The sequence below is a fragment of the Cynocephalus volans genome, chromosome 16 (assembly GCF_027409185.1).
Source record: "Cynocephalus volans isolate mCynVol1 chromosome 16, mCynVol1.pri, whole genome shotgun sequence".
Taxonomy (NCBI): domain Eukaryota; kingdom Metazoa; phylum Chordata; class Mammalia; order Dermoptera; family Cynocephalidae; genus Cynocephalus; species Cynocephalus volans.
In genome coordinates, this window is record NC_084475.1 from 35,434,501 (window position 1) to 35,461,987 (window position 27,487).

The 27,487-nt window shown below is 43.6% G+C and overlaps 1 protein-coding gene across 1 annotated transcript in view; it reads right to left on the reverse strand.

Annotated features, from left to right (window-relative positions):
• The window catches only part of PCSK5 (proprotein convertase subtilisin/kexin type 5), a 399,384-nt gene that overhangs the window by 91,325 nt on the left and 280,572 nt on the right, over nucleotides 1–27,487 (reverse strand). The window contains exons 21-22 of the mRNA XM_063080405.1: nucleotides 8,567–8,669; nucleotides 3,775–3,911 (exon numbers count right to left, since the gene is read on the reverse strand). Of these exons, the coding sequence (XP_062936475.1) occupies nucleotides 3,775–3,911; nucleotides 8,567–8,669 (240 nt within the window). The remainder of the gene's footprint in view (nucleotides 1–3,774; nucleotides 3,912–8,566; nucleotides 8,670–27,487) is intronic.

A 27,487-nucleotide genomic window follows, 5' to 3' on the forward strand; every position in this document is an offset into this window, starting at 1 on the left:
TAACTGAATCAACAGTTTTAAAATAAAAAATTAACAATGAGCTCAGATATCAGAGTAAATGCTCTTCAATCCCATTTTTATTGTTTAGAAATGGCTTTACTATTTGAATCCATTTGGGTGTTATAATTTGGGTATAAAGGACAGAGATGTAAAGGGTCTTCATTTTAAAATACACAGACTTTGCAAAGGGAGGTTACTTAGATGCCTTGACCATGGCCAGTTTCCCTACAGATAGGGTCCAGGATTATGTCAAGATTTGGTCATATTTCTAATAGCCTGAGTAGTATTCCAGCTCACTTAGTCAGGGATGATAATTTGGATAGCCTATGAATTTAAATACCACACATTATTGTTTGGCTACTTGCCCAGGGTCTCCAAATTTAAATTATTGTACTATACTAAATTGTTGTAATATATTCTCCTATCATATGTAGGAGAAGCTGGGTCCAGGAGTAGAAAGGCTGATATTTTTGTTAGGCACCAAAACCTTTCACAGGATAATATGAGGCAAGAGTTAAAATGCAAGAAATTCTGAAAGAGTTTCAGATTGGCTTTTGTTTATTCTGAAGAGTAATGAACTGTTAGCAGAGCATTTCTTGGCAGCTGATTTTGTTAGAAGAGAAGGTGGACCAGTGTGCAGATACTGGATGTCTGCAGGAGGGAAGGACAGTTGAGGGTGGAAGGCACAAGGGGAGAAGGGCTGCTGGAGTGGATGAAAGCAAGGCTGAGAGGCTCAGAAAATAGACTTTATGAAGTTTACTTCAACATTTTGTTTCCCGTAGTATTTTGTGATTGGTTAAATTTAACTGTGGGTACAGTTTGGTAGAGGATAAATCTGGAAGAGAATTTAGAGTGAATCCTCCCCAACATGGTTGGGTATCTGCATTTCCAAAAGGATTCATACCTAAACCTTAATGAAGTTACTATTAAACAAGGGATAAAATCTCTACAGACTGGTGGGAGAGGCTTATGTGGATAAATGGGACTCCCCAGCCGGAGGATTTCAGCCTCTTACTAAAGCTTCCATGTATGGGTATGAAACTTCTTCAATTAAATCAGCCATCTTTTTTAGCACGGTCTCATCAAAATCTCTGCCACACTTGCCATGCTGATAGTTCTTGAACTAGGGACATCGCACCATCAGTAGGCAGAGAACCTGCTAAATCAGAGCTTTCTAAACAGGACCCTCTCCAGGAAGCATCCATTGCTCACTAGCGCTGAAAGTAATGTTTCTTCTCTGAGTTGTGGTAGGATTTCTACCACTCGTTTGGTCTTTATCTAGTGTTTTCTTATTTTGTAATACATGAGGACAAACCCCCTTGTTAGAATGAAAACTTCTGGAAGGTATCATGCTATCATTTATTGCATTTTTCCATGGAACCCAATCTATAGTAACTTGTACACGGGAGGGATGCAATACATGTTTAAAATAACAAACCAAACATAGTCTTTCAAGTGGAAAATACATAAGCAATATCAGAGCGTTTTATATATAGATTGGTCCAGTAGCTGTAGGATGCTTAGAAGACCACACGTTTGTTTAGCATCTAAACTTTCCAATTTTGTGCTGTGTATGGAGATTTAGAGTGTTTTAGGTGTGAAAGTGATTTTTAGATGCCATCTTGTCCTCTCTCCCCACTCCCTTTCTTTTTTACAAATCAGGAGAGGCCTACAGAGGTGAAGTGACTGGTTTTGTGTCTTCTAGTTAGGGAGTAACAAAGCCAGGACTGGAATCCAAGTTTTCCGACCACTAGTCTTGACATTCTTATTACTGAACTGTTCATTCAGTTATTCACTGCATACCTTCTGTATGCCAGATGCTGTGGAGTGCAAGCAATGGAGCAGAAAACAAGGCAGAGATCACGCAGGGCTCTTACGAGGCATAGAGTCTTATGAACAAAATAAACATCAAATGTGATGAGGCTTGTGAAGGGAGAATGCGGGGCTCTAAGGGTGCTCATGAGAAGGGGGACTAGCCTAGACAAGCAGGCTACGGCAGCCCTCGCTGAGGAGGTGATGTTGAAACCCAGATGGAATAGGAAAAAGCCAGACGATGAACGGAAACATCTCAAGTGAAGTCTTGGAGGCTAGAGAAACTCAAATCCCCATAGGTCTAAGCAGATACAAACAATAATAGTAATAAGAATAGAAATAAAAATAAGAATAATTTAATACTCATTGAGTGCTTACTATGTGTCTGGCCCTTTCCTAAATGCTTTATTGTTTCATCTCATTTAATATCATTTAATAGTCATAATAACTCTAAAAAAGGTAACCAGTATCACCACCTTATAGAAGAGGAAGGGAATAGAATGAGACAGTCTAAAGATAAAATATGACATAGATATACTTTGTTTACATACAAAATACAAAGCAATAATTTTAATTTATACAAAGGTATGTGTTATTTCCTGTTTTTTTACAAATGCGTGATGCTCTCAATTTGTTCTTCATTTTTCTTGCTTTTGTTGCAAGCAAGAATAAAGATAAATAACTCTCTTCCACCACAAGTGATGTAAGCCTGAAGATGATGGTAACTGACAGGTTCAGGATCAGTGACAACTGGGCGTGCTGGGGACTGTGGAGAAATGGAGCACAGCCTCTTTTGGACTCCAGTCAACTATTTGGGAAATGCAAGTTTGCCAGGTCTTCAAGTTTTCAAGAGAAACAAACAAACAAAAACCACAGATTTTTATTTGAAATTGCTCAATTTTTAAATTTGGCCAAATAAAAAAAGAATCTAGCCCACATGAGGTCAAAGTAGGAGATAGGCATATGAGATAAGGCTGGAGAGAAGTCAAGAGTCAAACTGCAGAGGACTTTTGAGACGGTTGAACGTAAGCCAATGGCAGCAGAAAACTTTTAGAGGAGTTAAAGCTGGGACACAGAAGGCCACATTTGTAATGATTTGAAACAATTATTTGTTCCTGCAGGTCTCTGACAACTTCTAAATGGCATAGCTCAGCTCTGAGACGACCCTGACACAGCCTCTAGTATGATATTTTCCATGAAGACTGAATGTATCTTCCTTAATTACCTAGATTTTCACTTTTACTTCAACAAACCTTAGCTTAACTGTCTATTCATGTCTGCCATCATGTTTAAAGCCCTTTCTTTCTCCCCATCTGGGAAGACATCTCTAGCTTCTCTCTTATCTTCTCAGCAGCAGTGAGTCTGCATCTATAATCATGTGAACAAGGTCTTTGCTATAGTTTGAATGTGTCCCCCATTCAAACTATAAGCCCATGTATTGGAAATTTAATACCTAATGCAACAGTGTTGAGAGGTGGACCTTTAGGAGGTGATTAGGGCAAAGCCCTTCTGAATGGATTAATGGTGTTATCTCTGGAGTGTGTTCATTATCTTGAGAATGGGTTTATTATAAAAGTGAGTTCAGCCCTCTCTCTTGCTCTCTGTATCACACATGCTCTTGCTCTTCCACCTTCCACCGTGGGATGATGCAGCAAGAAGGCCCTCGCCAGATATGGCCCCTTGACCTTGGACTTCCCAGCCTCCAGAACTGTGAGAAGTGAATTTCTTTTCTTTATAAATGACCCAGACTGTGGTATTCTGTTACAGCAACAAAAACCAGACTAAGACAGTTTTTGTGTTCTGGCAAGGAGTGGAAACTTCAAGGTCGAATGGGCTCTCTAAGGAACAGCTGTCCCCAACCCTCAACCCCAGAGAGGAGGCTTTTGAGTCAAACCAGATAATGGCCAGTAGGTGAAGAGCAGTCTGAGGTGAGGAAGGACCGGTGAGCAGCAGGCCCCTCACCTGCTCCACAGGAGGTGCAGTTGGACGGCCCGCCCCCCTGACATCCTTGGCAGGTGTAGTGGCATGGATGGCATTGATTCTTCAGTTCGTATTTCTGCGAGGGACAGTTCAGCACGCAGCGGCCATCATCAAAAATCCTAGGAGAAAAGGAGACTTTTAGAATTTTTCAGGGTGACTTTCCAAAATGGCCTTAAGTATCAGAACATGTGTATTCATGTATCTCTGTACAGATTTTATTTCATTGCTCCAGAAACAAGGGGGATGCCTGAGAATGATCATCTTAGAACATGTGAAAGTAGTCACGTACCCACCCTTGGCCCAAGACTTGGACTCAACAGCAGTTGTGCTAGAAACCTGCTGGGGATAGGGTCCTGAGGCTGGTTCTAAACAAGATAACTGGTGCCCCACAGGGATTTCACTCATATTGTAGGCCCCAGCCGAATCCAGCCAACAGACAGGTGGAGCTCTCTGAACATTCAAGGCACTAAATGGGCATCTCCAGAGGCCTTGGAGAAAATATTCTTCCTTTAGTTATCAGCACACCCACACTTTGCAAGAGAAATGTCAGCTCCAAGGGCTCTTGAAGGGTAGAACAAAACACTATCCTGCAGCTGAGGTGCTACTTATGCCCTTGGCCTGTGCATATTGCAAGTAATCAGTGACTCTGACTTTGACAGTCATTTTTTCAAGCATCTTCTGATGTATGGGGTACTGCATTCTCGTGACCATGCTCATGAACACCTACAAGGGCATGGCAGATGAGTCAGCATGGGGGCTTCTAAAACCTTTGGTTTTATATACATACAATATGTATCAATATGTTATGGTTAATAGTTTCATAGTTTTCTTCATTTTTCTTTGCAAAGCAATCACAAGAGCAAATGTGATTAAATAAATTATATCCAAGAATTCTGCTCAGAAAAATACAAAGTGTTTATCAAATCCAACAGTCAGATGAGTAATGTGAATAGATGGAGTGAGCTGAGAGCCCTGCCCCTGGAGATCCTTATTTAGTGGGTCTTGGGGAGAGGGAGTTGAGAATTCATATTTCTGCCAAGTTCCAGTGACACTGATGCTGCTGGCCTGGAGAGCATGCTCTGAGCACCACTGCCCAGTGATAGTCTGGGTGACTGTGGATTTTGTCAAATGATTCCAAATAATATAGATGATGCCAAATTGATGTCTCATAGAGCTTCTTTAGAATGTTGTTATTATCTTTTGTGAGGTTAATCAAGCACACAGCATACATGTGGCCTGGTGGCGCATAAAGCTGCCATCCTGGCCTGGGAGAGCTGGGTGGGCCTGCAAAGAGGGGGCAGGTTTCCTCCTCTCTCTCCCACCTCTCTTCATGTAGGCCGACACCACACAAAAGGCCAGGTCAAGGCCTTGAGCAACTTCTTCCTGGAATGGCACTGACTTGTCTCAACCCCACTGCTTCCAGAGCTTGAGCCAACCCTGAACTGGGGATGGGCCGTTTCAATCCCAGGTTTGGTGGAAATTGGAGACAATGCATCCTGAATAGCACATGACTTGTAGTCTGCCATCTGGTTCATTCCCACACCCTGAAAGTCTGTGTCATTTGCATCTGTTTGGAAACAATGGGATTCAAGCCAACAGCACGAGACAGAAGGCCACCTCACTCTTGGATTCCCAGTCCCTCAGATTCTGGTCACCAAATCCAGCACCATTAGAGCGAACCATCCTTCTGGCCCACTGCAGAGCATGGAGTCCTAGCCCTAAACAGACACTCACGCACATCTGGCTGCCCCTGTCAAAACAGATCCCCTGCACCATGGCATAGGATGAGATGTCTGTTCTCCCAGCCCAGGTTTTTTAGATGATGGCACTAATTCCAACAGGGAATATCTCAGCCCCGCCCTGGCTCTGGTTTCTGAGCTAGAAGATTTTTCTAGGAATAATTTGGTGTGGCTAGTTTAAAAAACAAAAAACAAAGCTTTCCTATCAGAAAAACTGTGTAAGTGCTTTCTGAGGGTTTTAAACAAGGAAGCTACTCAGACGTTCTGCTGAAAAGGAGAAAGTGGCAAGTTTATTCTGGAGTTCATTTTCTTGCTAAATTTAGTTGAGAAAGGGATATAAATGCATTATCATTTTGTCCTCTATAGGAAGAGATGACAGGTTGGTTGGTTTGTGGGGAGAATCATTTCTCTTGGGAGAGGTGACCTAATACTCTCAAAGAGAACCATTTAAATTCATCCAGAAACAGGGGAGGAAGCAGACTATGTAATACTTCCATGTTTATGAACGAAAAGGGGCTGCCTTTCTGACTTGATTTTAAGGAAGTATCGAGCACATAATTGTGCTTTAAACCATCCCCTTCCCCCTCCACTCTAAGGAAAGCACAGGTGACATACCCAGTTTTTGTAAGGCCGGGGCTGTTTCTAAAGACAGGAGGACAGAGAAGACAGCTGTGCTTAAGTGAAGGTACTGAATTACATCACTCCCCCTGCATGCTCCATCTCTCTCAACAAAAATTGCTAAGAAACGTGAAGAAAGGCCCCATTTCCAATGGCCGCAGTTCTCTACAGACACCGACAAATTTCCCTAGTAGAGAACAGATACTTTGTTCTATGAAAATAGCAAATGGGGGTGGGGGGTAGCCCGTGGCTCACTTGGGAGGGCATGGGGCTGACAACACCAAGTCCAGGGTTAAGATCCCCTTACCAGTCATCTTTTAAAAAAAAGAAAATGGGCCTGGCTTCTTTGAAGCCAACTCAAGGCATCTCTGGGACCACCAGTCATTCAACTCATGAGTCCCTGGTGGCCCAGGTGAGCTACTCTACAGCAGAAGAGCTTCTCTCCCCAGCTCATGCGTGCTCTTGACCTTTTCCTCAGCAGCGAACCGTTCTAGATCCAGCAGGGCTCACAGAAGGGAAGATGGCAGCAGAACAAAGTGCTGAAGAGCTGGGCAGAGATGATCTCAACACTAGCATTGAATAGTCCAGAAGTCTCCAGGGTGTGTGTGCATGAGATGTCAACTGTAACGGCATAGATGGCGAGTCAGGGTTAGCCTGTCCTCTGTGCTGATTGCTGGCTGGGACTAATTAAAGCCATCATCACAAGGGTACTTAATGTCATTTCTTGGTGCTTTAATGTTCTAACAGAATAAAATCTGATAAAAAGTCTTGTTTTTTTCCTCTGAATTCATTGAAGCAGATCAAATAAAACATTTGAGAGTGGGTCAGAACAGAGGTAACTTTTAAATGCTTTTAATTAGTTCATTGACTCTTTAACTCTTTCAGGATTGGGCTGGGCAATTAGTTTGGGCACCGAAGACCACAGCATTATGGAGCTTTGCGTGTTAAACACGCTGGCCATGGGGGGCACCTGCTTCCTCCAGGTTTTCAAAGGCCTTTAAGGAGCTAAAGCCAAGGGTTTATAGAAGCCTTGCAAGTATAAAGGATGCAGAGATTACTTTCATATTTTAATTTCCTGTAAGACAACTTCAGGGTTAAATTCTTTTATTTTAAAAATTTTATTATGGAAAATTTTATACTCATATGAAAGTAACCATATATAAAATAAACATATATAGACATAACAGTACCCTCCCCATGTAGCTTCAACAATCATTAATATGTGCCCATCTTATTTCACCTCTGTCACCACAAATTCATGTTCCTCCTATATCGCTTTGAAGCAAACCTGTAAGTTTAAATGTTAACATTCCTCTCCTAGATAAAAACTCTTCAGGGATTATCTTTATTTTATCAAGAAGCCACACACACTGAATTATTATTATGTGTGGATCACTGCAGGGAATAAAGGGACAAATACACCACAGCCCCTGCTTGCAAGGATGTTATGGTCCTGAGGAAGAATTAGGACACCGTGACTATTGTATACAGCAGAAGGAACATCCATCCTGGAGATCAAAGTACCTGCCGATGAAATAGCCTCATCATAGTGGCTGGGGAGAGACCCTGCTTCCTATACGAGGGTACTGCAAAAAGTTCATGGAAAAATAGAAGGAAAGATAATTCAAATGACTATTTACATTTAGCAGGACAGTGATGAGGCCACTCATTCAAACACTCAGCAGCCAACACATATGGGGTGTTAAGATCAGAGGAGCACTGACTCAAACAGGCCCCCAACTCTCTTCCCAGACATCCCCAGGGTGTTAGCAGAGATGCTCGTCTTATTTGCATACTTGCTATGTCCTCATTCATTCAGTTAGCAATCACTCACCGAGTGCCTGCTCTTTTCTTAGCACTCTGATAGGTACTGGAGATACAAGAATGAATATCTCAAGGGGCTCACAGTCTAACGAAGAGAGAGATTCGTAAATGGCTGTCTTCCCAGGCTACAGGTGCTCTTATGAAAGCTAACATAGAGCGAAGGGGTCTAAAGAGAGAAGGTTAATTCTACTGGATAGAGGTCAAAAATGCCTTCATAGAACAGTTCACCCTTGAACCGACTCTAGAAATGAGTAGATTTTTAACCAGCAGAGGGAGGAGATGGTTGAGGGGTGAGTGTGCAGAAAGGGATGAGATTTCAGGCATCAGAAGTGGCATTAAGGTGCCATTTTCATGGATGAGAAAGCCCTTTCAGCATCCAGGAAATGGTCCTTGCAGTGGGTAGTGGGCATGGTGGGAAGAAGTTGCTACAGAGGTGGGCTGTGGCCAGACCATGGGGAATATCTGTGTCACAGGAAGGAGATTGGTTGTTTTTCCTGCAGGTGCATGGAGTGCCTGCAAGATTTGAGCACGTCCTCCCTCCACCCTGCAACCCACGAGTTCCCACCAGCAGGAGACACTGAGAGGCCACTCACCTGGTAATGGGACAGCCAGTGCAGTCCTCCTGGGTTGGCCCCCAGCACTTGGCACACGAGGCTTCACAGATCTGGCAGTGACCATACTCGTCAATGTATTCTCCTGGGGAACAAAATCTGGTTGTTTACTGCATTTCTACGTGGCAAGGCTGCCTGGGCTGTCAGTCTGAGAGCAGCCAGACCTCTCTGCGGCTGCCTGAGAGCAATGGAGACAACCCAGAGGGAAGAGGCCCTGAATGGCTTCAGCTGCCAATCCTTAATCCTGACCTTATACTAACAACTGCTCTTCTCCCAGAGGCCCCAGAAGTTGGATTCTCAAAAAGTTCTGAGGCAATAACATAATTTTGGATCTAGTCAACATGTGTTACAGATTTTATAAGTAGGGGAGGCTAAGGGGGGCTTCCCACTGGACCCCTTTACTGAGCTCCTATTGACTTTCCCATTAAAAGCTGAGGCCTCCTAGCCCACAGAGGCCCCAGTTATAGTCTTGGTTCAAGTCAAGCAATAAGCAGGATCCACCCAGATCTTGTCTTACTACCCCGGGGTGGGAGTGGGGTGGAGACTGTGGTGACTGGTCAACAATGGGAGTTGAGTCTTGGCTGACATTTAGCAGATGTGAACAACGTCTCACCCTGCAAGAGTAACAGTGAGAAGATAGCCAGAGAATTTTTCTTTTAATTGGAAAGTTTTTCTTTCCCAAGGAGACACACACAGGAGGCTTTGCCACAGAAGGAAGTACAGCCTCACAAATTTCTTGTGAACATTTTAGAAATCACTCCCATGGTGAAGGTGGTGAAGAGAGGCCAGCCTCATCGAAGGTGGCAATCCACGGTAGGCCTCCGCCCACTGAATCCAACCCCATGCCCACAACATGCTCATCCTCCCCTGCCATTGTCTTACAAAAATCAACAGGCTTCTTTGGTCAGATCCGAAGAGCCACGTTTTCTGGTTTGGAAACTAATCATGCTCAGAAAATATAGTTTCAGGTTTTGGCAGAGTCATAGTTTCACTCGGCCCCAGCCCACTTGGAGCTGTGACTGCCTGTAAGCATGTCTGAACACTGTCAATCAGATCCAGCCGGGGTGGTGAGGTAGCAGGACCCGCCCAGGGTTTAATCAAGTTGTCTCATTGAAACTCGAAGATTCACTGCCTCGTTTATTGTAGTTGCACTGAGAAAAGCCCTGCAGACGTAGACTTGACTGGTGAGGGATGGAGGGAAATCCAGCCCCCTGCCTTTTCCCCAGAGCTTTACTGAATGGGTACAGTCAGGTTAGGTAAACCTTACAAACATAAGCCTTCCACCTGCTAGCACGAAACCACAAAGGTGAAAATGAAGAGGCTGCTAGAGTTTGCCTTTACACCTCAGAAAAAGCCTTTCACATGGAGTTGTTCTACTAGTTTTGTTAACTGAAGGAGAGAAGCGCATGTTCAGACTGATGCATGCGTCTAACAGCAGCAGAGTCTACCCCACTTACTTCCTCTGTATCTCCTAAACGTTCTCAAGATCCAATTTGGACCAGGATTCTGATATATAATGTTTAGAATGGGATTGTAGTTCTTAGCTCAGGAGTGGGTAGGAGACCTTCCAGGAGATGTAGGCCCCGAAGAGTGAATAACCAGCAGACACAAAGCATGTGCAGGTGCAGGTGGTTCATGTCCAAGGTGCATGCCGGCCCAAATGGTCAAGTAGAGGCTGAAATGCAGCCCATGTCTGTCTCACCATGCCGTGCACTCTGGTGTCGGCTGCCCCTGCCTCTGTAGGGGAGCCTTTTACTGACTCGCAAAAAGATGTTGAATGGACTAGTTGCATTCTTGCTCATCAGCAGTCCCAAGACAGAAAAAAGCTGGATTTCCATCTAGAAGAAGTGATTTGCAGTTCAGACTGTCTCACTTAGTACGGGCTTCATATTTATGAAGTCTTCTTTTTATTTATTCAGGCTCCCCCATCTCAGCCCCTACTTATTACCCTTCCTATAATCTCTTCCACTGTGGCCGTAGGAGGCACAACCCATAGACCCAGTTGAAGATCCAGGGCAGACCTGGTGGGAAGAAGTAGATCTTGCCTGCAGGGGCCATGCAAACAATTTAGGTTTACAGAGTCAGATGATTCCTATGCATCTTTCAAAAGATATATGCTGAGTGGAAGAGGAATGAGGGAGGGTCACAAAGGATTCAAAGCCCAAAGAAAGCATATTCTAGAGAAATCTGGGCTTACAGTGAACACAGCTTTTCCATTTATTCATTCCATGGGTATTTTTTAAACATGTATGTACATGCCAGGTGCTGGGTGAGATTGAGAGACATACAAATGAATGGCCCTGCTCCTGGGTTCTCAAGGATTTCTGACAAGAATGATTTATAAAGAGGTGGTTATAACCCAGATGCTGGCCAGGAGCCTTCTACTTGCTCAAACAGTCAAGATTAAAGACTAAAACATTTAAAGTGTGGTGCTGATAACACCAAGGGCCAGGGTTCAAATCCCTATACTGGCCAGCCACCAAAAAAAAAAAAAAAAGAGAGAGACTAAAACAGAAGAGCAAAGGTGGACACTGGACACTGGACTCTGCTGGACCTGGAGGCAAAGACAGTTACGTAGCCTTGGCATTGGTGCCTACAGGAACTGACACCGTGCTCTGGTTCTTCCAACTCTTCATATCCGTCCCCTCAGTCCCCGGGATGTATCAGATCCAATGCTAGGACAGGATTTTATGCTAGAAACACCTTGCTCTGCTAAATCAAATACTACTTAGACGGTTCTGAGAGTTATATCCACACCCAGAGTCTTCTTTGTAATTACAAGGCTAGGTCAGGCAAGTGTTATTAGGATATTACAGTGAAAATTTTAAATTTTCTTCTGTATCTCTCGTTTACCTCCTCACTGGCTTCCATAAGCCAGGAGGTGGCTTTAATACCTTGGCTTTCTATTCCCTTGATCTGCTGAATTATAATGACCTCTATTTGCCCTCACAAAGTGCCGCCTTAGATGTAACGGCCACCAGCTGTTGCCCCATCTCCATGACTTTGAACCTGCCCTCCACACACAAACTTCTCGCGCTCTGCTGTGTGGATTCCCCCGGGTGCCCATCCTTCCCCTGGTCTCGTTCTAGCTCCCGCTCGCATTCCTCACCTGGGCTGGGCCAAACTGTTCCAAAGCCCAAGTTCCACCCATGAGGGAGACATCACCTCCTAAATTTGCTGATAAGATGTCTGAGTGTCCTCAGCTTCCTTTTTCCTCAATGTCAAAATTCCCCTCTGTCTTCTCCTTGACTGTTCACTTGGCTCCTGTCACTGGAGAAGGTACATCTCTCTTCCCAGCCACTGAAACTTTCCATCTAACGTTACTAATCTTCTCACTCAGGCTGTTCCTGCCCCAGTGCCTCTCTCTTCAATCTCTTCTTCATAGCTTCCATCCTTGTTTGATCTACCAAATTCTCCCCAAACCTCAAACCTTCCCAAGCCCTTTCCCTCCCTGATGACTGACTATTAAAACTTGTTTTTTCCGTCTACCATTTGGAAACAAAATGGAAAACACGGGGGGACCTTGCAGCTGATGTAAGAGAGTTTGAGCAGGACAGCCACACTGTGCATCTCTCTTGAGCCTGCCTGGTCACTCGACAGCAAGCTCTGCCTCAGAACAGATGAGAGTAGAAGGACCTGCCCATTCTCCTGTTTACGTAGATGTCTAATTATTTACATAAACAACTGCCCCCATCTCTTACAGGCACAAGTTTTCTCCTGCGCATTTGGAAGCAAAGAAGCCAGATTCTAAGGACAGAGAGGGAAGTTGCTTTTTGGGAGGGGGGTGGGGGGGGGTTGTTGGAGCAGCAAGTTTTTGTCATCTGTCTCGATTGCACAATAAAGCTGAATGTTTATGACAGGCGTGATATACAAAATTCTTAGGAAAAAGTCACTTTTAGCAGAGATTTCAGGATCCAGTATTTTGTTCTCCACCTCGTCTTACAAGTTCCTCTTTCTAGCTGCTTTATCCATTATTATTACATCCAAATCATCTTTCTCCTGTGAGCAACAATTTTTCATTCCCCTTCTAGTTCCTTTCTCATCTCATCCCATAATAGATCAAAGGACACTGAGGAAATGGGGTCACATGGGAGGAATGATGCTGCAAAAGTTGAAGACACAACTTAAAAATTAATACTTGTAAATTAAAACATCTGCCAGTAAGTGGTTTGCTCTGCTTGCTCCATTTCTTAATAACATCCCAGAATGTTATCGACAAGCCTAGGCTATAAATAAACTTTATAAAGTCATCCAGAATAGGTAAACATGTATCACATTACCCACAGTTACAAACCATGATTGAGACATAATAATGTTTTTTAGGTTTACATAGTCAGAAGAACTTCATTTCTCCTGAAGAAATTCTATGCTTTCTTCTATACCTCATAATATTTCTTTATTGATTAGAGGCAAATTTATTGTAGAATTTAAGCAAATAAATATATACACTAGATAAATTAATAAACACATAGTAGATTATGATGTGAGTTTAAAACAACTTTTTAGCAAGATAATTAGTAAGAGAAGGTGCGAGGAATATTTGGTGAGAATTCAGCTCCTTCATTTTTGATCTGATTATTTTAGTGAGCGACCTTGGCATATTGAATTATCTGTAAGCCTCTGTGTGGGGCCTATGAATGTGCCTTATTGCTCAGATGCCAGGATTTATAGAGTGTGACTTTACTGAATGATTCTACAGTGGTAGTGCTAATCAGAGAATCCCAGCTCTGCAAGGATGCCGATACAGTTTCCAACTTAAGATACCACTATGTGAAGACAATTTTCATGAAAAAAACTCTATCCATGTATTACTTTCCACCAGCTACAATAAATGCTCAGCGAGGCTTGCAACTAATTATATGCTAATGAAATAAGTCAGTTTTTAAAGCCTCGTTAAGCATGAAGTTTTATAATAAGGCTCAAAATATAAGGCCTTCATCTGAGACTGCAACATATTTAAAGTCTATACAATCATTCAGCCTGAAAAAGGAAGGAAATTCTGACAAATGCTACAGCATAGATGAACCTTGAAGACATTATGCTAAGTGAAATAAGCCAGTCACAAAAGGACAAATATTTTATGATTCTCTTGAGACAGGAGGTGCTCAGTTCCCCCAGATTCAGTTTTCAGAATACTCCTCAGAGTTTCAAGCCACTCTGCAAAATTTTAGGCCCCTTCCTCTAGACCCTTGCCTAGAGGAGAGTTATTGTTGTTAATTGTGTCTATTTTTGGCACCAACGGGGGAAATTGAGACCACAGGGGTGGATTTGTATCACTCCAATGGCTATGCTGCCCAGTAAAAAGGAGTTATATAACCTCAGTGGCTGAGCATGCTTGGTAGAGGGGAGTTTATCCTTTGAATGACCTTCCACTGGAGGCACTAGAGAGCACCTAGAATATTCTAAGTGTATTCAGTGAGTGTGATGGGATTTAACCAATGAGCATGCTCTAAAAGAGGCCAACTGAGCATGTGCAAGACTATGTCACATAACTGGGAAACACCCCCTTAGTTAAATATTCATTAGATAGCACAAATATGTATTAGATAGCAAAACTATAAAAGTTGAATCTTGGCAGAAGATGAGGCTGCTGCTCCCTCTCTCCAAAACCAGACTGCATTTCGCGTGAGGTGTGCATTTCTTTGTTTTTGAATCAAACTTGCCTTTAGCAGGCCGCTGTTCACTCTGGGGCCAGCCTGCTCTTTGTCTGTAAATGTGTGTTTCTAACTTTTGTATTAAACTTGCTGCAGTTGGTTGCTCACTTTCCTGGGGCCAACCCGCACTTTGCCAGGTGAGATGTGTGTGCTTTGCTTTTGGGTTAAACTTATTTCTAATGGGCAGCCACTCACTCTCTGGAGCCAGCCTACAGTTTGTACTGAACTTTAGCTGTGTATTTCTTACTTTTCTGTTAAACTTGGTGCAGGCTCTGCTCGTCTCTGCAGCTGGGCTGCACTTCCTCTGTGAAGCCTATATTTCTTATCTCTTACATTAGACTTGTTTGCACTTTGTACTGTGACTCTGCTCTTGAATTCTTTCCTATGGCAGAGTTAAGAACCTGCTAGAGGATGGGGTGGGTTGAGGTCAGCTGTTGGGCCTCTCCAGACCCTCTCCTCTGATATCACACTTATATGAGGTACCTAGAGTGGTAAAAGTGGTAAAGACAAAGTAGAATGGTAATCTAGGGACTGGAGGATGGGAGGAAATGGGGTATTGTTGTTTAATGGGTACAGAGTTTCAGTTGGGGATGGTGCTGATAGTTGCATAATAATGTGAATGGACTTAATGCCGCAGAACTATACACTAAAAATGGTTAAAATGGTTTATTTTATGTTATGTATATTTTACCACAATTTGAAAAAGGTCTACACAATGAGCTTTTTCCTTAGCAGACCAATACTTCATTTTAACCAAAAAACTCAGGATTGTCTGCCTTTTGGGGATGGGTCCAAAGAACATCAACCATCTTGGGGAGTCAGTCTGTTGAATTGGGAGACCTCCTGTGATCATGGAATAAATGGATACATGGATAAAACGTGTGATAAGGGAGGCATCTGGCAGATGAAAAACTCTGTTTTTCCTTTCCTCAGGATCCACTGAAGGCAGAAACGAACACTCACTAGGCAGCTAGAAGGAGAGTTGCACATCCACAGCCTGGAGGTGTCTGGGGGCCACATTTTCCTATCCCGTCCTCTCAACCACAACTTGCTCTTGTCCTGTCCACACAGGCTTATCTGATTGACCAGACTTATCCTATTTGTCCCGTTGCTTTTTCATTCTCAGGCACTGGCATTGATCTGCATGGTTTGTGCAGATACTCTGAAATGCTACTTTGTGCCCCCACGGGTTGGCACGCTTGCAAAAAGGATGGATCATAAACTGTAGATCCAACATACAGGCAAATATTTAGTATCCTTCAGCCTACCTGCTGTTCAAAGAGCAAAATTAAGAGTTGGTTTCTATCATTGTTGGGGACCTGACACTACACTCAGGTGGCTGAAAAAATGTATCCAAAGTGAAGTCTTGGCCAACACACCTGAATATAGTGGTCATGTAGCAATCACACAAACTCCTATTCATTGACACTTAGCATATTACAAGTGCTATTCTATGTAATATTTAATATGGACAACAATGTCTTTGATAAATCAGAAACTAAGGCTCGGGGAGATTAAAACTCTTGCATAAATTTATTCAACTAGGTAAGTTACAGAGTTGGGTTGTGACCCAGGTGTGCCTCAGCCTTCAGCCCATGCTCTTTCTACAGTATTACAAAATTACATGCTCTCTATGCAATATTTTACAACAGAATGGATTTGTTCCCCTTTTTAATGTTCCAAGTAGCTTTGCTATTTATAAGAAAAAAAAAAAAAGAACTCAGTACATGCCTCATCTAAACCACTAGTGAGGTAAGTTTACCAAAAAGGAATTCACTGTGAAAGCAAATGAACTTTGAGCATGTGTGTTGCACAAAGCAGATTTACTCAATGATTGAATATGCCCTCCAAATTTATTTTCTCTGATAAAATGAACACCATTTATTAAAAGGCAATTCTGTGTATCAAATAAACTGAGATTTTACAGCAGTTTATTCTTCTCATTAGGCTATAAGCTCTTAAGTCGGACTCAAAAATATTTTTTGAATAAAATAAATTGGTTGGGGCTCTGAACAGGGATTTTCTATACTGCTTAACTGCAGTTTGAAAACAAATTGGCTCCTCAGAAATAGCTTATTCCCGGAATTATGGTCTCATCTCTATGGTTTCCAATTCATATGAAAATATAGTATATATGGATTGATTCTTGTATATGTTGTCCTCAATTAAGAGAGTTTTACATTGCCTCTGTGTTAGTAAAAAGTCACTCTAAGTCCTGGCATGCTAGAATTAAAAAGGCACAGAAAGACAAGTACTGCATGATCTCACTTATATGTGGAATCAAAAAAAGTTGAACTCATAGAAGCAGAGAGTAGCATGGTGGTTACCAGGGGCTGGGGCAGAGGGGAGGATTGGGGAGATGTTGGTTGAAGGATAAAAATTTCAGTTAGACAGAAGGAATAATTTCAAGAGATCTATCTTGCAACATGGTGACTATAGTTAATAACAGTGTACTATATATTGTATATTTGAGAATCCCTCAGAGGGTTGATTTTAAGTGTTCTCACCACACACAAAAAATATGCATGTGAGGTAATGCATATATTAATTAACTCAGTTTAGCCCTTCCACAATGTATAGGTATTTCAAAACATCATGGTATACACCATAAATATATACACTTTTTATTTGTCAAATGTTCAAAAAAAGGTACTGGTTGCAAGAGCAGATGCTAGAGGGGATAAAGCATGAATGTGATTTTTATTGGCAATGAAACAAAAATATACAAAGCCTATCACTGAACCTGTGGATGGGGAAAATCACAAAAATTTCTTATAAGCAAAGCATAGTAGAGGGAAATCCATTTATTGCCCATCTTAGGTGTGCAAAGTTTCCGGATGGTCTTTATTTAGTGGGCTGTCTCTGCTATTCCTGTAAGGGAGCCTGGAATTTCTACAGGTTCATCAGTGCACTCAATCTCTCTACTTATCAGAGCTAAGATTTTATCCCCAAATGTCCCATCTACAAGGGTACTCCAAAAAGTTTGTGAAAAAATAGAATTAAAAGAGAATGCAAATCTTTCCATGAACTTTTTAAAGACCCCTTGTATTTATGGCTGCATCGGGACTGCTCTCCTGGGGAAAAAGGTGCAGTATCCAGTGAGTTCACAGTGAGGGGACAGCAGGGCTTAATACACAGTGACAGAAATAAGTGATCGAAGGGCCGGCCCGTGGCTCACTTGGGAGAGTGTGGTGCTGATAACACCAAGGCCACGGGTTCAGATCCTATATAGGGATGGCCGGTTAGCTCACTTGGGAGAGCGTGGTGCTGACAACACCAAGTTAAGGGTTAAGGTCCCTTTACCGGTCATCTTTAAAAAAAAAAGAAAGAAGTGATCGAAAGGGGTGTGTCATTTTCTTCCTCTTTGGAGTGATGATGGTGGCAAGTGAAACCGTCAGGAGTGTGGCCCACGGAACCTTCCTGGCACTTCTGAACTAGACAAGGGTGCCAGCTGCGGTTGGTTAAAGCCCCAAGTCCTTTCCCTGGAGCTTAAGAAGATGAGAACGTTCCCTGTTATGGCAGAAATCCTGAAACATGGACCCGTGGATGAGGCTTTTATCATCCCCATTCATTGCTTCAGCGACCCAAAGAGCCTGCCTCACAGCTTTGCTCACTTGCTCTTAACCCCCTTCAGAGTATGGCTGGGGACACTGTCCCCACTGCCCCGGCCCCATGGGAAGGACACCTTCAAATCACCCTCTTTCTCTTCCTCTGTGTCAACACATGGAGAGCGCTGACTTTGGCATTCCTCTCCCACGCTCCCTCGGGCTTTCCTCATGCCCTGCCTGCATGTGCTCAGACATTTCAGCCTAAGTCCTAATTAGGAGAAGAGAGAAGCCACTGGAAAGAGGAGGAATTGTGTTCCAAGGCCAGGGCTCTCGCTGCACGGCAGCTGGTCCCAGCTTCCATAGCTGACGATTTAGCCTTTCATGGGCTCATCATTAACACCGTCCATCCACGGGCCTTCCAAGAGATCTGGTTTGTCTAGAGACAGGTCGGTAGGGAGTGTGGCACCCAGACCACCTCAGTCTCTTGGTGACTGGGGAAGTATTTGATTAGTCAGGGTGTCATATGTCTTATTGGGAATGGCCAAATTGCACTTTTCGAAAAGCTAATAAATAAAAGAGGAAATAAAGAAAGGTGCCAAGGAAGTGGAGATAAAGAAGGGTGCCAAAGTCTGCTCTGTGCCTACTGTGTGTCAGCATAGTGGGCAGCACTATGTTGGGTAAATGCACAAACATCCAAATTCTAGAGTTGTCCTAACCTGGGTTTGATTTTGGCTCCCTTTTCCAGCTGTCTGAAATTACTGAAATCACATATTTCCCTGACATTCTTCTTTCGTACAGTGTGGATAATAGTACAGGATGTAGTGGGGATCAAACGAGAAAGCAGACCTGGAGTGCAATGGATGGCAGAATGTTAGTTACAATGATGAGGTACTTTAATTGTGTTATCTCATTAAGTCTCTGATAATAACCTAGGGTAGATGGGGGCTATCGGCTCCATTTGACCAAATAAGGAATTTAAGCATGAGAATGTTAACTCTCTGGCCATCATTCAAACCCTGGTCAGACTGGATCCCAAATTGTGCTTTTTCTACCGCCCCCGAGGGGACTTGAAGAATGTATTGGCTGCATATGTGGGTGGCAATGAGGCAACTAAAATTAATGACCCTGTGGATAGAGAATAATGACCTCTCAATGCAATTGGGCTGCAAGATGCAACCTACACATGTTATTTTTTATTATTATCCCCTTGGAGACAATGTCCCTGTACCAGAGCAAAGACAGCTTTTCCTGAACTCTGCTGTGGAAAATTCCAGAGCCATGGCTGTGCCCTTCTCAAGCTGCCAAGGTCAAAGTACATCAGCTGGGGCTTCTTCTCAGCAGTTTCACCAAGTCTGGTTTAGAGCCCGGCACTTGTGGTCCCACTGTGGAGTGACATTGCTCTTGGAGTGGCACTGCTCTTGGACTACCTCCTGCTTCCTTAAGAGAGTGAGCAGGGGTGGACTTTTCTTCCTTCCTTGGTGGGTATCAGGACAAATTGTACAGTTCCTCTCTGTCTCAGTGTGGGTGGAGCACATGAACAGGAGACAATGAAATGAGGGCAGCGGTGTGGGAGGGGAGGAAGGTAGTGTCTGGGACTGGAGACCTCAGAATCCCTGGGTGTCAGAGTCTCTGGGGTTTCCCCACCTATCAGAGCCCTTCCACTGGTTTGCATCCTGTCAGAGCTTTAGACTGTCCAGAGCATGGAATCTGGGACTAGAACCTCACCTGGCCCCACCACAGAGAGAATGCCACTGTCCCCCTTCCAGATTCCTCTCATTCCCACTGTGTGCTCAGATGCCCATGAGCTGTCCTCTCCTCACCCCATTCGGAGAATCATGCCTTCCCCCTGAGGCAGGAGACAGGGGTAGTGCCTGTATCTGGAGCCAGATGTCTCAGATGTGAATCTCAGCCCTGCCTTGGCTAGCTGTGCAATCTTGGACAAGTTATGTAACCTCTTTGAGCCTCTGAACTTTTCCATAAAATGAAAATAATGGCAGCTATGCCACAAAATGGTCAGAAGGATTAAATTAGTTAACACATGAAATGTGCTTCGAAAGATGACTAGTGTACTAATAAGTTCTCAGTGAATACAACATGAGCACAACCAGGTCCCTTGCATAAGCAACACGAAAGTGTGTAAAGACCTTTAGAAACACTCAAATCTCACCTCACTTCTTATTGTCTGGTGGGTTTGGATAATTTACTTAACCTTTCTTTAGCTTAGTAAAATAAGATTAATTGCCCCAAACTTTGTAGTTACCTGTTTACTTCCTCCTTAATGTCAGGTAATGCTCTTTCTTATACTGTAGTTGATTTAGAAATGCAGAGTAAATATAAATAAAATATCTAGAAAAGATTTCCTTTCTCCGCAACTGTTCAGGGACTACTTACAAGAATAGATTCTAATTTCATTAACCATTTTATTAACTTTTAACAACTCAACTGTCATGGTTCTGTTTGATTGGCACCAAAGTTCTATGGTAAAAGGCAGCCCTCTGTCCTTTTACCCCTACCCTAAACCCACAATTCTAGGATTATAAATGGCTAAAAATATTGTGGGCACCCCAAACCACTATTTGACAGAAAAGCAGTCCAGCTGTTCCTCTATTGCCCAATATTATCCCTCTTGTAGCCTTATGGCGAAATCTCTTAGGAATAACATGAAGTTGTTTGTGACTAATCTTCACTCAGCTCTTAACACAGCGGTCAGGAGGTGATTATGAGTTAATTTGTACAACGTCCATATAAATCCCAGGAATGGTTTCTCAGGCATTAATAATATCACGAGAGGATTCTTGGCTCATCAGAACATTTCAGAGTGGCATGGCTCAGCACGCTCCTGCTATTTTATCTCTTCCTCGATGCCTTGATGTCTCCTTCAGATGCTTTGCATGCCTGCACCCCTCCACGCAGCTGGGTCGTGGAGAGCCTGAAAGTGTAGCCTCTGTGTCCCTCCACTGTACAGACCTGAGAGCTGACCTTCCCTGCCTAGTCATCCAGAGGGGTCACATACAGGTCTGGAGAGAGCAGAGGAGGATCTCATTTCACCAGAAACGAACATGATGCCCCTAGAAAGTCTACGCAAGCCTCTAGAGGAATTCAGTTCCTTTGGTACAAGAGAGACCTGGCTGGAACATCTGTCAGTCGGTATCTGAGGGTCATTCCAACTCTGGTCCTGGGGGTCTGACCTCCACTCTCTAACACCAGGCCCGCCCCATGCAGGCCCTTAGCGTCACCCCCAGAGGCCACTGCACCTTCCTTTGGGAGCCTCTTCAGCATCATTTCTAGGGAACAGGCAACCAGAGCAACTAGTCCGGGCCCCATTTTAGGGGGTCCAGGGCCCTCAGAGCCCAGCCTATGGCTCAGGTTTGCAGCCATCAAGCAGTGAGTCAGGGCTCAGTGTCAGAGCAAAGGAAGCCTGCTGTTCCCTGGAAATTCATTCTGTGACCCCCTCAGGCAGAGCTCTCCACCTCGACCCAGACTCCTTCTGGCTGCCAGCTGCCATCTGACCTGCTATGACTCCTTTTTGCTTTCAAGGCTGCTCTTGATATTCATCTCAACCAGAGTTTATACTGTATAGTGTGCCTGGGGCCCAAAACCGTCGTGGAGAAGGCCAATTCCTCTCTCTGCTGTTCTCAATTTGCCAAAATGGGCAGGGGCAGGCTGTGGAAAAGCCGCCTGTGGGCTCGGCGAACTAGAACGGTCTTTGGCTTATGCAATCGTCCAGTGACATTTAGGTCGTAATTTTCTAAAGATGAATTTGTAAGAGGCCAGCATTTTGTATGGAATAACCACAACCTGCTTCCTACAGTAGCATGGATGATGGACCTGCAAAGTGGCTAAAAGAGCAGAGGCTGGAGAAAGATGTAGTTGTGCTGTTTGGGGAGTATATGTCCAGGCCTTGGGTCAGAGATAAGGGAATCTTTTCCAGGAAGGCCTTCTCAACGTTTTCACGTTTAATTCTCAGAGCCAGCTTATGGAGTCGAGCACTGATCTCATCTTAAAACAAGAAGACTGAGGCTCAAGAAATGTAAGTGATCTGTCCAAGGGCATTGAATTAGCAATAATAAGAATAGCTAAGACTTATTTCATGATTACCACATGCTAGGAATAATACTCTACACTTAGTAACTCACTGACTCCTCACAATAATAACCCTGTTGGGAGGAGGGCACGAGGGACCACTGTTTTCTTTTATTGTCTTCATTTTTCTGTTGAGAAAGTTGAGGCAATAAGACTTTAACTGATCTATGAAGGTCATCCAGCTGTTGACAGAGCTGGGATTTAACCAAAGAGGCTCTAGACTTTCCTCCTTTTGCCAGGGTTTTGCCGTACCCCTTTTCCTAGAAAGTAGTGAAGATGGCATCTTATCTTCAAATTCCTCGCCCCATATGCTAGAAATTCAAATAATTGGGGGCTGCAAGTGCATGTGTCTCTGTGTCTATGTGCATGTGAGTGAATGTGGAGATAAAGTTAAAACATGCAGTCTTATACTCCTTAATCAGGTAACCCCCAACCATTTTCTGGCCCTTCACCTTCTGGGGGTGTGTTGGCAGAAGACTCAGTGTCTACCCTTCGTGAGACAGAATAAACTTGCCTCAAATATCAAGAACATACAGCAGTGTAGAATCAAATGTTCACAGTTTAAGGCTTGCCCCAAATAGCTGGTTCTGGTTGTGCTCCTCCCTGAGGCCAGGGCCATTTCTTGTTTCTTTGGGGGCCTTGTAGCATGAATCGAAGATAGTTCCTAGACTTGTTTTGTGTTCTTTGAGAGAAATTCATTAAAGTTTTTTTGTTTGCTGAGCCAAAATAAGGTTGCCTGGAAGGACGGATATGGCTAGGTGGGCAAGAGGGAAAGTGGAGAATATTTTAGGAGAGGGAAACAAGGAAAGCAGAGGACAGGAGGCTGGGAGAAGCGTAATGGCTCTCAAGCAGGCAAATGATTGGGTTGGCTAGAGCAGAAACTGAGTTTGGAGCAAATGAAAAACGAGTTTGGATAGAGGATGTAGACAGATGATGGGACATCAGACAGAGTCAAATGCGGACAGGTGGCCAAAGGGAGCCACTAAAGATTCTACAATGGGCATGACTTCGGTGGAAGGTCACCCTAGTCAAGGGAGACCATATGAATTGGAAGGCAGAGTCCAGCAAGTCAACTAGCAGGTGGCATAAGTGAGCCAGGGAGCTACTACAACCAAAATGGTAAAGACAGGGAGGTCCCCAGAAAACAGAGTGATAGGATCTCAGGGAGAGATGGGCCTTAGAGCTCATGTCCTGTAGCTGCCTCCTTCTTCCCTCCTTCAGGGATCGGGCTGAATCCCTCAGTGATTTTCTAGTCCAGCAACTGTGCAGTGTTTGAATGAACAATAAACTTGGAAGGAGAATCCCTGCCTCTTCTTCTGTTTTTGCAAAACTTTGACTATCCGAAATGACTTTGTAGTAGGCCAAAACTGGTCTCCTAGGAAATTTCATACTTTGGTCATTTCAAAAGAAGAAACAGCTGCTCTGAGTCAGAAGCATGGGTATTTCTGGAAATAGTGCGAAGAGTCAGAAGATCTGAGCCCAAGGCTCAGACCAGTGGCTTTGAGCACGTCAGTGAAACCCTGTGAGTCTAGTCACTCCTGTGGAGATGGGAATGATAGGTGTCCTGGCTAGTTTTGGGAGGATCAAATGATAGGCCTTATGATAACAGTTCGGAAACTTCAAAATGTCACATAAAAGAGGGGAAGATGAGGTTATTAATGCTCCACAGGGAACATGGTACAGTCTAGTGGAACAGAAAGCTGGATCCATATTGTAGCTCTGCCGTGTAACCGCTGTGTGACTTTTGGGCTAGGCTAGCTTCCTAACTTCTCTAACCCTCTTTTCCACAGCTGCAAAATGGGATAAAAGTAGTCCTACCTCTGAAAGCTATCGTAGCAAATAAATTTATTGGTAAATTATTTAAAAGTGCTTAGTACAGGGTGTGCTTGGCATGTAATAAATGATGACTGCCTGCATGCAGGAGATGAGTGGAGAAAGAAGAGTCGAACCTATGAACATGAACTTGAGTGAGTCAAGAAATGATGGTAGCATCGCCAGAGCCTGGGAGGGTAAGTGAAACTGGTTGGGAGGATGTGGCATATGTTTTGAAACTCTGCAGCTCCTGGCATAGCTCTGTACGTTTATCCACATGCCACAGGCAGTACTTTGTCAGTGGCTGTTTTTTGGGCCTGCTCGATGCTGGGCGGCTGTGTTCTCTCTCTCTGACACACACATAATGAGAGTTGATGGAATAAAATATAGTGCAGGCGTTCACAACCCATTCTGCCTAGAGCCATGCCATAAACAATCAGGAGCTCATTTCATTTTTGCCAGATAGAGTGTCATGTTTAGGTGCCAAGGTGGTGAAAGCAATGTCATCACCTACACGTTCCTGTGGAGGGGCTGTCCCATCCTCGGCCAGTGTTAACTGTTTGGCAGAAAAGTCATACATCTGTAGACACTCAGCATAAAACCCACACAGAAGGAAGGTAAATTGTTACAAAGGGCTCCTACCACAGTGCTTTCAGCTGCTTGGACTTTGTGGCTATTCTAAATAATGATTTTAAGGGCAGGTGCATTTCAATCAGGGACCAAGTCCTAGATGAGCCAGCACTAGCAGGTGAAAGGCACAGTGCTAGTGGCGTGAATGCGTGCAGGGGTTGCAGTGACGGGTTGCTTGCACCAACCTGGCTAAGGAAGGTGAGAGCATGAGTTTCACACCTTTGGTGGTCAGAAGACAGAGAGAGAGGGAACTTGGGAAAGTCTTTTGAGAAAGTTTCCTTAGTTAAGAAGCTGATCTCCACTTACGGGACCCGCATTCTACAGATGAAGAAGCTGGTAATTAGAGTTCACACAGCTTGCTCCAAATCACTCAGTTTGTCTTGTTCCTACTCCATATCCAACCGTGTCCAAGAGGAAAAAAAATCATCATTTTGGGAAGATGTAGATAGTAATCAAGGCAAAGAAATACCCGGGGAGGATAGAGGCCATGTCATCTCAAGGTTGGCAAAGGACTTGACACTTGGGTCAAGTTGATGGTAACATTCAGCTAACTCATCCCACATGGCAAACTTTTAGTTATTTATATCCTGGAATTTCTTCAGTTTTTCTGGCCTTGAATATATTCTATAGAGTGGTGATTCCCGAACACCTCTTCTCAGTCCAGACCTTTCTCCTGAGTTCAGTCATCCTGCATTCACTGCCCACTGGACTCTCTACCTCGATACTGTAAGGGTATCCCCAACTCCCGAAGTTCAACGAGACTAACCATCTTAGCCCAGAACTGATATCCCTCCTGTGCTTCCTATCTGGGAGGATGCCACCACCACCCACTCAAGAGAGCCAGGACAGGGAAGTCACCTTCAGCCCCTACTCTCCTCACCCCTCATCCCTCACAATTGGTGTCAATTCTGTTTCCCGAACATCTGTTCGTTCCTTCTGCTTGTCTCCATCTCCAGCACCACCACATGCCTTCTAGCCCAGTTTTTCCATCCCATGTGGTGGATTTATCTTTTTCATTGGTCTCCTGGACTCATGATCTGCCCCCACCCTGACCCCCAACCTTCCCATCACCCATTTCTGTCCTTTGCTCAGCAGCCAGAATGGCCTTTCTCAAATTCAAATGTTACCAGACCACTTTCCTACCTAAAATCTTCAAAGGCTGCTCCCTCAATATAGAATAAAGTTCTAAGGAATGACAAACATGAGCCTTCAATTTGGTCCTTTGGTCAGGCACACAAGCGACAGGGCAGAGGAAGGAGGAAGTTGACCCAACGTCATCCTCAACCGATGGTGGGGATTTAGCACGTGAGACCACATTTCCATTGGTCCTCTAGTGGCATGAGTCTGAGGCCTCTGTACTCCATCATTTTCCAGTTTCTCTGCAAGACTAAGCTCTGGTTGTCCTCTGCAGTGGCTGGCTTGATGATGTAACCTCCGCTGGTGGCCTTCCCTTTGCTATCTTGCTTTCCCACTCCGCCACTGGCGTTTTCTTTCATCTCCCAAAATAAACCTCTTGTACTTGAATCTTTGTTTCGATCTTTGCCCCAGATCAGCTTCTGGGGAGACCAACTAAGACGGAACTCCAGCGTAATGCACACACCCTCTTCTTGGGCTCTGTTGCTGTGGTTTCTGGATCCCATTATAATCAACCTGGAACCTACATGCCCATCACTACCTCTCCCCAGCACTCGCTGCTTTGCTTGCTCTGTTCAACTTGTTGATCCAGATTTGTATGATTTGTATACTAACCATACAAAATTTACTCATTGATTGTGTTTGTGGTTTACTATATATCTCCTGTGTTATAATGTAAACTCCACCAAGGGAGAGATCTGTGCTTTGCCCTCTATTGTATCTGAATGTATATTGTATAGTGCTCGACATGTAGTAGGTACTCAGGAATTACACGATGAGTGAATTCGTGAATGACTTTTCATGGAGTTTTCAGCTATCAGGCAACAATTTTTTTACATCCCTAACTCCCAACATCTCAACTTATGCATTTGCCAAAATGTTTTGATTACTTTATCACATGGCGAGTAGTGGTCCAGATCATGGGAAATTATTCCTTGAACTCGAAGAGCAACTGGTCTTGTGAGGAAGAAAGGTGTAGAATCACCAGTTGATAAGTAGGATAAATTAAAATACTTACAAAGCACTACAGAGCACAGGAAAAAAAAAATCAATTCAGCTGCATAAAGGTGTGGTGGGAAAGATTCAGAGAAAGCTTCACAGAGGAGGCTATTTGAGCTGTAAAGAATGAGTAGTAGACGTTTGCTGGGAAAAGAGAGAAGGGAGTGGGCACAGACCGATTGGATATTCTAAGTGACAGAGTGCATGGTGGGCTTGGGGACCTGGAAGTGTCTTGGAAATGCCGGAGCATGGGGATGTGTCTTAGCTGGCCTCCCTGGAAATTGGTCTTCCCTGGTCGTGCTTACATTATAATGCAGGATAAACATATAATATATGCATTATGATGGAATTGTTCTGAAAGTTAGTTGATAAGGTTCATTACCAACATGCAATACAGTAATTTTGCTTCCAGTAGACTAGACATTTGTGTCTTCAGAGCACACCAGCCCTATTCTATCCAGGCTTGAAATACCCTTAGTTAAAAATGACTGCTTTCCTAGACATGTGGTCCCCAGGCAGACTGCCTGCTGTGAATCCGATTTTTAATGCAAAATGTCTTTCTAGCTCAGAAGTTCACTGCCAATTTATTGAAGTTCACGAAGAGAATGATATCAGTTGACAAAAGTGTATTAGAGAAGGGTGCTAAGTTTCAGGAAACAAAAGGGAGGGATAAAACAGACCAGAGACTACACATCCATGAAAGCAGATATTTCTAACTAAATTCATATCACCGTTACCCTCAATTTACTTTTCAGCAAAACCACCCAGGTTGGAAAAAATACTGCATGAACAATCAGAATGTTTGTGCTCAGCCTAATGCACTAGTTGTTAACATAGCAAATTTACTTTTTAAACATTTTCATATAAAAAGATCTGCAGAGAGTAGGGGGTTGAATGAGGTCCAGGGGTATAAGAATATTTTTAAGAGCAAATGATTTAAACATGAGATTGACAGAGATTCTAAGGGAGATGATGGCTGGCTATAAAGGAAGTTCTAAAAATAAAATTCTGAAAATATAAATCACAAATGGTTTCTCTCAATG